Source organism: Poecilia mexicana, unplaced genomic scaffold (assembly GCF_051168715.1).
Source record: "Poecilia mexicana isolate PSO_F unplaced genomic scaffold, ASM5116871v1 scaffold_2, whole genome shotgun sequence".
NCBI classification, from domain to species: Eukaryota; Metazoa; Chordata; class Actinopteri; order Cyprinodontiformes; family Poeciliidae; genus Poecilia; species Poecilia mexicana.
In genome coordinates this window covers 50,732,751-50,746,060 of record NW_028263371.1, presented here as the reverse complement: position 1 = coordinate 50,746,060, position 13,310 = coordinate 50,732,751, and the positions used below count along the sequence as shown (strand labels likewise).

General features: G+C 35.6%; 1 protein-coding gene across 1 annotated transcript in view; it reads right to left on the bottom strand.

Annotated features, from left to right (window-relative positions):
• Nucleotides 1-1,312: 1,312 nt before the first annotated feature.
• The window catches only part of pth2ra (parathyroid hormone 2 receptor a), a 54,397-nt gene continuing 42,399 nt past the window's right edge, over nucleotides 1,313-13,310 (bottom strand). Inside the window, exons 10-13 of the mRNA XM_088002305.1 lie at nucleotides 12,077-12,171; nucleotides 9,336-9,474; nucleotides 3,624-3,665; nucleotides 1,313-2,559 (exon numbers count right to left, since the gene is read on the bottom strand). Of these exons, the coding sequence (XP_087858431.1) occupies nucleotides 2,173-2,559; nucleotides 3,624-3,665; nucleotides 9,336-9,474; nucleotides 12,077-12,171 (663 nt within the window). The 3' untranslated portion in view covers nucleotides 1,313-2,172. The remainder of the gene's footprint in view (nucleotides 2,560-3,623; nucleotides 3,666-9,335; nucleotides 9,475-12,076; nucleotides 12,172-13,310) is intronic.

Here is a 13,310-nt window from a genome sequence, read left to right as displayed (position 1 = left end):
TATTAGAGTGAATCTCTTCTTGTGTGACAAGCAGAAAGCAAATTTACTGAAACTCCTGCAAATGTCTTACAAAGTGGAAACGACAATCACAAGGACACACATTCTTGCATATGTTAAAATTATTGTGACCACAGTCGCCAAAACGGAGGGAGTTTTTGCATTTTGTGACATGTATATGTGTTTAAATTTTCTTCTGGATACATAGGCATGTCAATGAGTTTCCTTAACTTTCTGTAAAGGGCTACCTTGTAGTGTTCTCTTTCTTTGTTAAACCACAACATTATTGGTGGTTTAATTTCGTTATTTAAAATTATCCAGAACTATAACAAGTTAAGAATGAAGGAAGGTTTCTAAATTCACTAATATTTTGAATTTTCCCTTTTGTCTTTGGTATGAGTGACTTTTCCATAACTTGAAAACCAATAAATAATCTTTGGAACCTTTTTTTTTTTTAATTAAAAATAGTTTCCAACCCCTGTCACATAACTTCTCCTTTCTGCTTTTCACTTTAATGGCACAGGAAAACAAGTCTATATGGAATAATGTTTTTTTTAATACCCTTCAACACAGTAGGACAAACAATTTGATCACAAGCTGACTGCATCAAATCAATTTAGACATAAGAAATTCAGCTGCATGAACACAGCATGCCTTTCTCCATGTACGTAGTAATTCTGCACATTTGAGGTACTAAAACTGATCAACACAACTTTGACTCAAATGATCCAATAACAACATCAATTAACCAAACTTTACCATCTGCAATGGTGAAGATCCACTCACCTTAGCATGCTGCATGCTTGAAACTGAAAGTGAAACTGACCTGTATCTCACTTCCCGAGTTATTTTCCTCAAAATTATCCAACCTTCTTTGGGGACTATAAGAGCACTGGAATTTCCCCAATGCGCCAAGACCATTAAACAGTATGTGAAAGAAAAAGTAAATAAAAGCAGACAATGACGTCACAGCAAAAGTAACATACCAAGACCTTATGCAGCAGAAACTGCAATTTTCACAGACTTTATCCCAGCAAACATTCACCTTTCAGAACAGGGGCACATCAACAACAGTATGTACTTCAAAGATGCAGCAGGACTTTTAAAATATCCAATTCACTTCCTGAAAAACGCTCTTAATTTTATACAACAGTCAAAAGAGCAAGGTAGGTAACAGAGTGATTCAAATGTGTACTAGGATAAAACATATAAAATACATTGTATGGAGAAGTTTCTCTGGACCCAACACAAAACATTTTAAGATTTTATTATCTGCTTAATGGAGGTAATGGAGAAATATAGCACACACTAAATCTTTAGAGGTTAAAATATAATTTTTTTTCTTTGTAAAAACAAAAGTTTCATCAATACAACATTCCAAGCAATAACTTGTTTTTACATCCATCATGCTACCTGTGCTGTCACTGCCATCTTATGAACACCCTGTTTTATGTAAACAATAATCTGTGCTTCTTCTGATTGGAGCTTCACATTTAGTTTCAGATGTGATCCTAATTAAAGGTGCACACCAGTTAGCAGCAAGAAAAGGAAGGAGCTTCCACAACTTTTTTTAGATAAGTGTTTCCAACTTCAGTACTTGTATGCAGGAGCTTGCGTCTCGTTTTTTTAAGGACTCGTCTACCGAGTGGCCTCCAGAGGCAGTTGGATAAATGGAGTTTCCTTCATGACAAAAATAAGGGCTCTTGTCATCTCAATCCTCTCATCCAGATTATTTTTAACAGATGCAATATCACAGCCCCAAAAGCCCTTCATACCAGTGCAGCATGAGTTGTTGCAGTTGGATATTAAAGTTAAAGTTAAACGTATAAAATGAATATGCTTGCTTTTAACACCTGCACCAGAGTCACAGCTTGGGTTCAATGATTTCTTTAAATCCAGGTATAAACTTGATTGGAGTGTCTCATTGAGTCTCTCTCTAGAATAAAAAAAAAAGCTTTTGATCAGTCCTTTCAGCCATATAAAAACTCATGAATCGTGTTGGGCATTGGAACTTCTTCAGTATCGACTAATCCATGTAGAGTTCACAATGCTCCCTCGTTTTTAGTTGTTTGTGTTAGCTACCTTTGTCAGAATTTAAATTACACAAGGAAATAATGAGTCCCACGGCTCCATCGATAGAAAATTTAATCGGGCGCTTTTTGCATTCTTTGCCAGCTACAGCGTTTCCTCCTCATCCTCAGCAGTTGCACTTATATTCAGTACAGGCAGGTTTTCCTTCAGTGAGATATCATCCACTCTTTTGGGGCCGCTGTCCTCCAGCTCTTCAGGTATGGAGGGATCAGAGTTTGTCATCACATAACCCGGAAGGGTGGCATGCACGTTGATGGAGGGCGCGCCCGTGCTTCGATAAGCTCGACTCGAAGCGAGGGTGGTGGAGCGCGTGGAAAGGCCTCCGCCGGCCAGGTGGGACTGACTGCTGGTGCTGTTGTTGTTGAGACCCACGACCACGGAGCCGTATCGGTAGCGACCGCAGACCACCGGGCCCTCCCACTCAAAGGAGAGGTTCCAGCGTGTCCACGTTTTCTTTATTTCTGTCTGAACCTGCAAGAAACCAAAGAATGTATATTTTAGGAGAATTTGACTTCTAATTTGACTTTATTTCACCTTTAAGGTGATATTTTACAGGGACACAGCAATGCTCTTAACCCATCTAACCCTGCTTTGGAGAAGTACACTGAGATTTTTCTCCAGAAACTCCTGAGGGGTTAAAAGACGGAGAAAAACCTTGTGTGCATAAAACCACTGAAATGTTCAGCTTTACTGGCAAGTTTGAGCCCATAAGCTTGGTTTCACAAACTCCTGATGTACAGATATTAAAATTAAATAGATAAACTTTAATTTAACATGTGTATGCATGTTAAATTAAAGATGTTATATTGGACTGTTAGAGCTTTGTCTGGTTTTCTGTTGTGACATAAGAGACATGTTAGGGAGTTGCACATAACTTTTGATTGTCAGATTCGCCAACACCTTCCTAAAATACATTGCTATATTTGCAGTGGCACTGCTCAAGCTTTCAGGTGTTTGTTCTTGATACGTCAGCTCCTCGTGAAATAAAACTCTTAGAGGCTGATCTCTGGTCTGCATGTGGACCAAATTATATCCATATAAACACATTCATTTACAGGGCTTAACTTTTTGGTCACAAAATGTGACAAGGAGTCATATGTTCACTTATTTGTATTGAAATATTTTATGTGGAGATTGTTCCATCAGTGTTAGTTTGAGTTTAGTAGTTTCTGCACTTACTTTTTTCAAGCATGTTGAATATTTTTAACATTGTGAAACAATTCAAGGACCAACCATTTTAACCCAAGATGAGGTTTATGAAATATACATTTTTTTTTTCTTGGTTTAAAATAATTGTTTTTGTTTTTATATTCCTTTTTAGCTGAACGAAGAGTTTTCAGTAATAAGAAACATAGATTAAACATTAAGATAAAAGCTTATAATTTTACTGAAACATGTCAAAATGGGTTTGTTGCTTTTGTAATTGTTGTAATTTAAGCCATTTTAGCAATCTATAAATCTATACTGCTATATTTATATTTGCTTTAAGCATTTTCTCTCCAACAGCTGCACTTACAGAAAAAATATCAACTCACCTCTCCGTTGCAATAGCAATAGATAATGGACACAAAGAAGCCCTGGGGGGAGAAAAAGCATATTGGTAACTCAGGGCAAAATGGATTACACTATAATTATAATCACATGTTCCATCTGAGGGCATCAGAGAAACAGAGAATGATGCCAAGAAAGGCCTAAAATGACCAGCTACTGCCCATTTGCTTCTCTTGGTACAATAAATAGAAGGAGGCCAGATTGAGATTTGTTCTTCCATGCTTCGCTGTGTGTTCATTCAAATCATGACAGGAACAAATTAAAAGTATGATCCCTGTGAAAATTGAAGTTGTTTCAAACATCACATCACAGACATATGACCTTCTTCATGGAGCAAATAATCCAATACCGGGGAAAAAAAATAGGAAAAATGCACAAAGTTAGACCAAAATACCTTTTCATGGTGAAGACAAGAAAGTATTTGGAAAAATTATTACAGCAAAACCTACAAATTTTAATTGGCAATATATACGATAGACCTACACGAAGTTGGTGTTTGGGGACACGTCTGCACCAATTTTGCAGATCGAGAGACAGAAAACTGCACCTTTTCTTTGAGACAGGACTGATAAAATCTGTGAACATCCAATTTTTTTTGTTGATTTTCTTTTGAACTTTGATTGGGCCATTTTAACACATTCTACGGTAACTGTCTGTATGATTGTGATGCCGCTCAAAAGTGTTTCATAATTTCCATATTTTCAGCTCCAGTCATTGTCCACTCATCCATGACCAGCTTCCTCAACCCTGCTGAAGAAAACACCGTGTCCATTGGACTTTGTGGAGATTGCAAACAGTTTTTTTTAGTTTGTTTTTCTATAGACATGGATTTTTGTCTGCAACAGATTATTAAGGCCATGCTAAGAAAATTAAAAAAATAAAATTATGAAAATAAAGTCATACAACTATTAGAAAAGCATCATACTATTGTGAGAATAAAGTGAAAATATTATAACTTTACTGGTAATATTCTTGTAATATGACTATCATATTATTACGACTATTCTCATATAATTTCAACTTTATTATTGCACTATAATGACTTCACTCAATTCTCACACCACTTTATTCTCATTACTGTTGTATTTTTCTTAGTATGGCTCCGTCGTGATTGTCTGGTTTTATCCCCTTGCCTAAGAACATGCTTAATAATAGAAGTAATAATAATCTCATCCTATAACACACACATATATAGTCTCCATTGCAACACTGACTAGGAAATAAGCAACTATAGGCACCAAATGGACCAGCATACAAAGCTTCACTCTCCATTTCTAAGTCTTTGTTTTTATCATCTTTATTGTAGGAACTCTCCCTTTGTGCAAGTCAATTTTCATTTAGACTTTAAAATGTTTTGCACTTCTACCTTTTAGCCAATAAGCTTCATAAGCTGCAGGTCAGTGTGTTATTTGTCTCATCAGGTGGCAGACTAATTTTGATCTTTATTGTGCAACAAAATAGCATTTTTGTCTCAGGATACCATCATAAATGCAAGAATAGCGTCCACATCAAATTCACTTGGCAGTGTCACAAAAGCAGAAATCCCATCAACCTTCACTGATGTGACTTAATGGCTAAGGGGAATAGAAAGGTTCCATCCCTCTCAATTCATTTAATTTCTGTTTCCGTCAGTAAGACCGCTGCACCTGCCATCTGCTACGTAAATTGTGGAATGATTATTCATGATTTATGCATTTCAACTAAATGCAATAAAAGGGTAACCTCTCTCATTAAGGAATCAAGAAAAAAAAATTCCACTTTTTTAAACTTGGTTTTGGAAAAATCTACCTACACAGTAATTATACATCCGCGTGAGTCATAATTTCTGTCGCAAAGCTTTATTTTCAGTTTCACGCCTCATCAATATGAAAGGATATTTTTATCTACTGCTGCTGCAGCGCAAAGATGATTCTTCAGCTCATCCATCTTTAACCCACTTTGGTCACTCTGATCTAATGAATTCTGACACCAATTAAATATGACGAACATACTTTTTCAAAACAAAAATCCTTGAATAACTGGAGTAACAAAAACAACCTGAGGTTTTTAAAATGATTTTATTCATTAAGAGGTGAATAACATCCTAAATAACCTAACCTTGTTAAATTATAAATATATATTGTTCTCTGATTAACCACATTTTTGGACAGCTGAGTTCAATTTCATTATCAGTACTGAATACTGATGACCTGCAGAATCAAGAAAGCAATTAAACAGACAATATAAAGTGGACTAAAAGGTCTCAAAACACAATGACTCCTCAAATTAACAAAATTCCCTCTAAACCTCAAAGCTGCTTGCCAGCAAGCTGACAAGTTTTTGTGATAACTGGTTGTTGTTTCATGTCATTTTTGACCCACTTTTGCAGAATAGTTTTAATTCACCTTTATTTGATTGTTTTGAGCCTATTTAAGGTCATTTTACAACATCTCAATCTGATTTTTGTCTGGACTTTGACTAGGCCACTATAAAATCTTAGCTTGTTTTTCAAACATTCAGCTGCAAATTTGGTCCATAATCCAAGTATGTTTTAGCTTAAGAAATTGCATTTGAAGAAATTCCTGGTAATGATTAGAATTAGTCGAGGTCCTGAAGTGGCAAAGCAAACCCAAACCATGACACTGCCACCACCATGTCTTACTGTTGGTTAGTTTTAAGCCAGATTTAAAGGACACACATTCCAAAAAAATCCACTATTGTCTCGTCAGTCTACCCCAAGTTCTTGGGCATTTTTGTAGTTTTTCACTTACTGTGATGGTTTATCATTGTTTCATTTTTCTTCCATTTGTGGAAAATGGATTTAATTGTACTGGAGTCCCAAAGCCTTAGAGATGACTTTTTCACCTATTCTTACTGATAAATGCCAAGATCTTTGTTTTGTTTGTTTGTTTTTTATCTCACAAGCTACTTTAGTTCCAAGCATAAACAGGGGAAATTACTTTTTCACATGGAGTCAACTTAAAAAAATTTTAAAAAAAGGCCTACAAGGTGGTATTTGCCTGATAATCTGCCACATCCAAGTGCAACAAATGAGAAAAACTAGAAATCTGTAAAAGGGAGCAATATTTTTCCACAGCACTGTAACATTATTGATAGTTAGAGGGAAAAGCAGCTGCTTAAATCCATTTAAGAATGAAAATGAACATATCCACTGCAACTAATTTATTGACATCCTGTCAGAAGTCTTTTTAATTAATCATCAGAAGAGATTCAGTGACACACATAGCATATCCAATGTTACATTGGGACTTTAAAATGTCACAAAGTGTGATGATACACATAAATAATTCCCCAAATATTTGTTCTTTTGAAGAAATAAATTAATGTCAAGTTGACATCTGATGTGCTTTGGTGTGTAGATGTTATTTTGTACCTGAAGCAGTGAATGAACTGGGTTTGTGGGGATTTTTGACTATAGTGTTTGCAGTTAAAAATGCTTCTGTGAATTCTGAACACTGCGAGTATTTCTCCATCACAAAACGCTCCTGAGTCAGGGCCACCACAACCATGTCAAATGCAAAAAAAAATTGCATATCATGCTTGGGCGAATGAATTTGCTGCCCATCAGTTTATAATGTTGGCTAGAATGAAGGTACACTATTTAAATCTGCTGAGGGACAAGTCTAACTGTCCAATGGTGCAAAACAAACAATTTTAACTGTTTTGAATTCATCAACCTTTGATTAATGTAACATCTTTTGACCAGATCTGAAAGATTTAAAACATGATTCTGCCCAGTTGTTCCAGTGTCCAAATATTAAATAACCAGGTAAGTCTCTGGTAAATGTCACTTCATCACAAATTTACTCTTATGTCAATGTGTAACTAAAAAGAAACAAGTTTCTGTTAAACTGATTAACTCCTGGAGAACTGCAGTGGAAAGCTTATCATTATAGGTTACTCTTTCAAGTAGGCTCATCGTTTCAGCAATAACATGTTTTAGTCTGAAATATTTTCTCTACACATGTAAGTGATAACATGGCCTAAAATAAAGGCAGCACTGATTCTAACACACAGAATTGCTCATTCAACTTAGGGTGAGCTTAATTATGAAAGGGATTCAACCTCATTACCATGCTTCTTCCCTGCATATTAAAGTGAAGTAATAACTCTGACATTGACAATCACCCAGAGTAATTCATACAGGATAATTTTGGATTCCTCCCACTGCATGAAGTGGAAATGCAAAGGTTACTAAAAACCAGGAACAACACAGATCTCAGTGCGTGATCTTTGGTTATTTCTCTGCAGCTCCTTTCATAAAGATTTTCTGTCTTTTTGTGTGATCTTGCAAACAGTTAACAATAATCAAACACTTTTCCCTTTGCCGTTTTCTGACAGAACAGTGCTTTGTTCGCTTAATAAGCAGAAGGGATTCTATGATTATTATGAAGTGATCCACAGAGTATAAAAAGTCTCTACTGTGTGAAATGACAGGACTACTGAATGCTCTTGTCTATTTTCACAGGGGATTTTATATCCAAGTCATGCATTATCTGCAATGCAGAAAATATTGTGTAGATGCTGGACTTTGTATGCCTGAATGGTTTTGTCAGCAAATAAGTTAGTGAAAATCAGCGATCCTAACTTTAAACATTATTCTGTAACAAAAATATTCATACCCTTTGAACCTTTTCACATTTTGTCACAAATAATAAAATTGTGCACCATGTTGTTTCCAAAAGTTAAATTTTTGTCTTATTTTTCCCCCACATAGTTTCTGACCAATTTCATATAAACAAACTACTTTTGAGTAGTTGTTTTTCACTCTCAGACTCATTTTCATTCATGCTGAAAGGAAACAATCAGTTTCCTATCAGAAGTCGAAAAGTTTAATTTACCATCTTTGTAATCCAAACTCATCTGCTTGTGATTTCTTGCTGTAACAAAACCAATCCCACCACATTTAATCTGCAGAATCCACTGAATTATTGTGACCAAGAGCAAAAATATGATTCATCACTATTACATTCCATAGTATAGTAAAAAAAAAAGTCAGAAGTATTAAATTGAGGAGCAGCTGGAGATATTTTATTTCTGAGCCATTTTAATTGTACTAAGTCTTATAAGTCTGTGTGAACTGGAAACATCTAGGACACCTGCTGATTAACGTCACAAACTAAGAAATAATTAAACAAATGGAGAAGTCTGAACTTGACATAATCAGAGTTCTGCAGAACAACATTATGCCTGCAGCATTTAACCACTGTTGTTCTGTGTATAATTGAGTCTTCACTGTGTACAACATCAGTGCAACTACAGAACAAATGAAGCAGTCATCTGTTCCTGAATCCTCCACCTGGGAATATATACCTTACATAGACACTTGGTTCAGAAAACAAATAACCTACAGTAGAAACTAACTCCAGAGTGTCAGGGAAGTGAGAAAAAGTGTGAGCATTTATCTTTAGGTGTCACAGTAACGGAGAGGTCTCAAGAAGTGCAATCACGAGTTATTTAAACAATAAAACAAAAAGCTAGGGACACGTAAAGTAAATTAAGTAGAGCGGTACAAGCTGATGCTGATAAAAAGAACATAAATAATAAGACATCAGTGCAGGAAGCTCTGCTGGAGCACTGCTTCGTCCGTGCCCTGATTTTGCAAAGAAATGCTACCCAGGAGTTTTGTTTTTTGGGGATTTTTTTTTCCCCCCTTTTTGCTTATGTTGCATAACTGAAACGCAAGCAGAAAGTACCTGAAAGGAGTTGAAGAATAGCTCACAATACATGCGAATCTCCCAACTTGGTCCTTCGAATGTGTGAGGCAGTCCGACGAAGATGATGTAGTGGATGCCAAACACCAGCACCAGCACAAAGGTGGACTTTGCCAATTTTCTGTAGAAGCAAAAACAATATATTTATAGTTGGAACCTGATGCTTACACATGCACTTTTTCCTCTGCAACTTTTCCTTTTCTCAGTGAGTATAAACAAAATTATTTCTAGTTTTTAGGTATCAGAATCATGAGGTGTTATTTTAACTACTTCTGATATTTTAAAATCAGAAGTTAAGCATTTATATGATGGGAGTTAAAATATGGACATTCAACATATGTGGAGACACAGCATTACTGGACATTAACAAAAATGTCACGTTTTCATTAGCTGTTAGCAGAAAATCATAATAGTTAACAGAAATAGACTTGATAAGTAATTTATATAATATGTTTTACATAGAGTTAGGAAGGTGGTAAAAGTCATCATTTTAAAAATTAAGAATCAGTCTCTGTGTTGAAGACTGAATCTTTATGCGTCTAGCAAATACACTGGTCTCCATTTTTCCAAAGCATAATACCAGTTTAGTATTCAAGTCCTACATGAGGCAAAAACAATTGTATTTAGAAATAAATCCAAATCAATAAAGTGTTTGGTTTGGCCTAATAAATCCAAGTACTATGGGAACTTTAAGAACATGTAGGTGGATAGTCTTTGTACTTAGTTTGATTATTTGCTCCATTTTCAAGTTTTGATTAGTGCATGGTTTAAAAAAAAACTCTTAGAACTATGAACTCATTCATTTTCACGTTTTGTTTTATTTCTAATCCCTGCAGACAGAAACTAACAACACAGAAATAAGAGGTAGACTGTGATTTACTCCCCTTTTCAATTGAAACAAATGAGCCTAGCAAGCAAACAAGGGTAACTCAAACAACCTGCCTCCCTCATGTGCATTAATATTCATCTCTCATCCTCACAGATTTCTTGAAATTTAGTTTGGCAAAGTCATTCTACAAGCTTCCTGGTGCACTACCATCTGTCATGCTATGTTTGACCTAAAGGTTAAAAAAAAAATACTGATTCTGATCTAAAACATCACAGAAGATAAAACAAGCACAGAGCTATGTCATAAGTTTATGAGGGACTGTGATGTACCAATAAAATAGGATTGTTGCCTTTAAACCTGCAAAATGAGATAAAACTGTAATGCTCTGATGCTAGATGAGAAGCTGCTATCTTCATCATAGAATCAATCCAATAAAGTCTTTTTTCTCCCCATCATCCAGAATAGAAAAATATATTAGTGACATTAGTGGGAGTGCAGCGAGAGCAGCAAGTTTAATTTAAAATCTTCCTTTTGATAGAAATGAAATGTTTGTCTGTTAAAGATTGTTATATGAAGGGATAAAAATATGAAAAAGGAAATATGGTGACTTTCAAGAAATGCATTGGATAAAAGTATAAACAGCTGTGATTGATGCAACAAGCAACTGAACATTATCATCATCACTCGGCTTTTATTTTGCCTCTAAATGTGCCTGGTGAGTCTTTGGATTCATAAGTAACCTTTTGCCCATCAGTCACCACATTTTAATCCACTTTTATTACTCAAATGATCCAACTGGTGACGCATTCAAAAAATACATGAAGTCTTTACATCTGAAGTTGTGGGTTTGATTTGCAAGTACTTTCCTATTGGATTGCTGAGTAGGTTTAACTATCAGTTACTTTTGCTTTAATCACTTCACTTCTTTTTTAGAAACAATGACATCTATTGCATTTGACATGTTTATATGGTCCCCAGTTCGTCGCCCCTGATCACAGCCATTTATTCTGATAAATTGTCATCTCAGCTACATAAAATGTCTGCAGCATTCAAAACGGGACTCCTCTTGGTTGATACGCTATAATTATTATGTTTTTATCTGACATGCTGATGCCAGCACCAGCAGGGGAGGGAAAATACAGATAATTACAGATGTAGAAATGTGTGTGTGTGTGTGTATGCATAGCTCACATAATGAGAGCTAGTTTCAACTTTCAACCACAAAGTCAAAATTAGCTTGACAAAACTTAATTCTGTGCTCTAACGTAAAGGTGAAACAACTTCCTTCCTTGGGATCACACTCAATAAAATTGACTGAACAATCCTATTGTTCAGTCAATAAAATTAGGCCAACTTGATTGTAAAATCCATCTCAAATTATAGCACATCTCAAAGCAGAACATGCAATCTTCACACAGAAAGGCCCAGTTAAGATTTAAACAGAGGACTTTGCTGCAGCACAAGTAATTTTTTTTTGACAATCTGTGTAAAGACAAAGTACAGATTTTTGAAGCATTTTAATTAGTTATTTTGTTATAAATATTGTAAGGCATTCTTTGATTGACAACACTGTTCCATGTAACTGCAGAGTGTCACTCACATTCATTCAGAAGACTAGGTACTAGGAACTAAAAGCCTTGATTGGAATATCCCTAGCATTAAGAGTTAGTTTCAAAAATCATAAAATGATTTTGCTCATCTTATATTTAAAAAAAAAAAAAATAACAGTGACATCTTCTGATACATGCCTCTGACAAGCTGATATCTCTTAGGAAATAAAAAAAATCACATTTCCCTTTCTAGAAGTACTTTTGTGCAAGTGCATACAGCGAATGTACAGATGTACAACACAATGCAAGTTTTATAAGCTAATTTTTGTCAATTTAATACAAACCTGTACTGCTTCCTGGTGTCGTATCTCCCTGCGTTTGTCTCTCGAATCTTGGTGGCCAGCACTCGCACAATGTTCACAAACAAAATAAAGTTGAGCTGAAAAGGGAGAAGAAAAAATAGAAAACGTTTTGAATTGTGACATAAATGTTAGGGACACAAACTAAGAAATAAGAGTGATTAGATTTTTTTTTTAGAAAAAATGTTCCCAAGATGTGATTATGTAAATCAAATGGAGGTCAAACAAATCTCCTCCTCTGTGAAGATTATACACCAGAATAAAAGTTTTACTGACATTCTACTTAATGCGGAGTAAAGCTTCTTCTCAAACAAGACGGAGGCTCGTATTTCCTTTACTGAACCCTTTTGTTCAGTATTTATTGAAGAGGAAAAAAGGGGCTTCAGCCGATAAAAACAGAACAACAGCAACAACAACTGCTCGTAACCAAGCAATAAAATCAACAAAGCAAGATAGTGACTAAACAGTAACAGATCCTTAAGCATTCTTCAAAATAAAAGACTTCCTCTATTCAAATAAATCATGTCTTACACTGAAATATATTTCACTTCGCCTTTGTAATTGTATACAATCATATTCAATATAATAATAATAATCATCATGTAAATTATGCTTAACATATAATTGTAATCAGTCACTTATCATGCAAATATACTGAACAACATAAGTGTAAAAAAGTCACAACATCCTCCCACCCGATGAACAACTGTTCATCTGTGTAGGATTTACCTTTCATTTAAGATACTTCTAAAGGGTACAATAACTGAATAGGCCTGCGTAACAAGCCACCAGTCGAAGTACGAACATTGCATGAACGTATGAGACCATCCCTGCCTGGGAAGACCTCTACAATTCTACCCATTTTCCATGTCTGTCTGGGTGTATTGTCCTCCCCCAAAAGAACTACATCTCCTACTTTAAGTAGTGTTGGAGTAGGACTGTTCACCCTGTGGGCTGATTTTAAGTCCATCAAATAATCTCTGCGCCAGCGTTTGCAAAAGCCTATCAAAAGTTTCTGTTGGTATTTCCACCTTCTACCTAGCTGTTCGCGATTTGCAGTGAGAACCTGATTTAGGTGAGGTGATGGAATAATCTTTGGTGGCAAGGAAGTTAAGCGTTTACCAACTAAGAAATGAGATGGGGTAAGTGGCTGGGGTTCTAATGCATCACTAGTTACATAGGACAGAGGCCTGGAGTTCAACACTGCCTCAACTTCAGT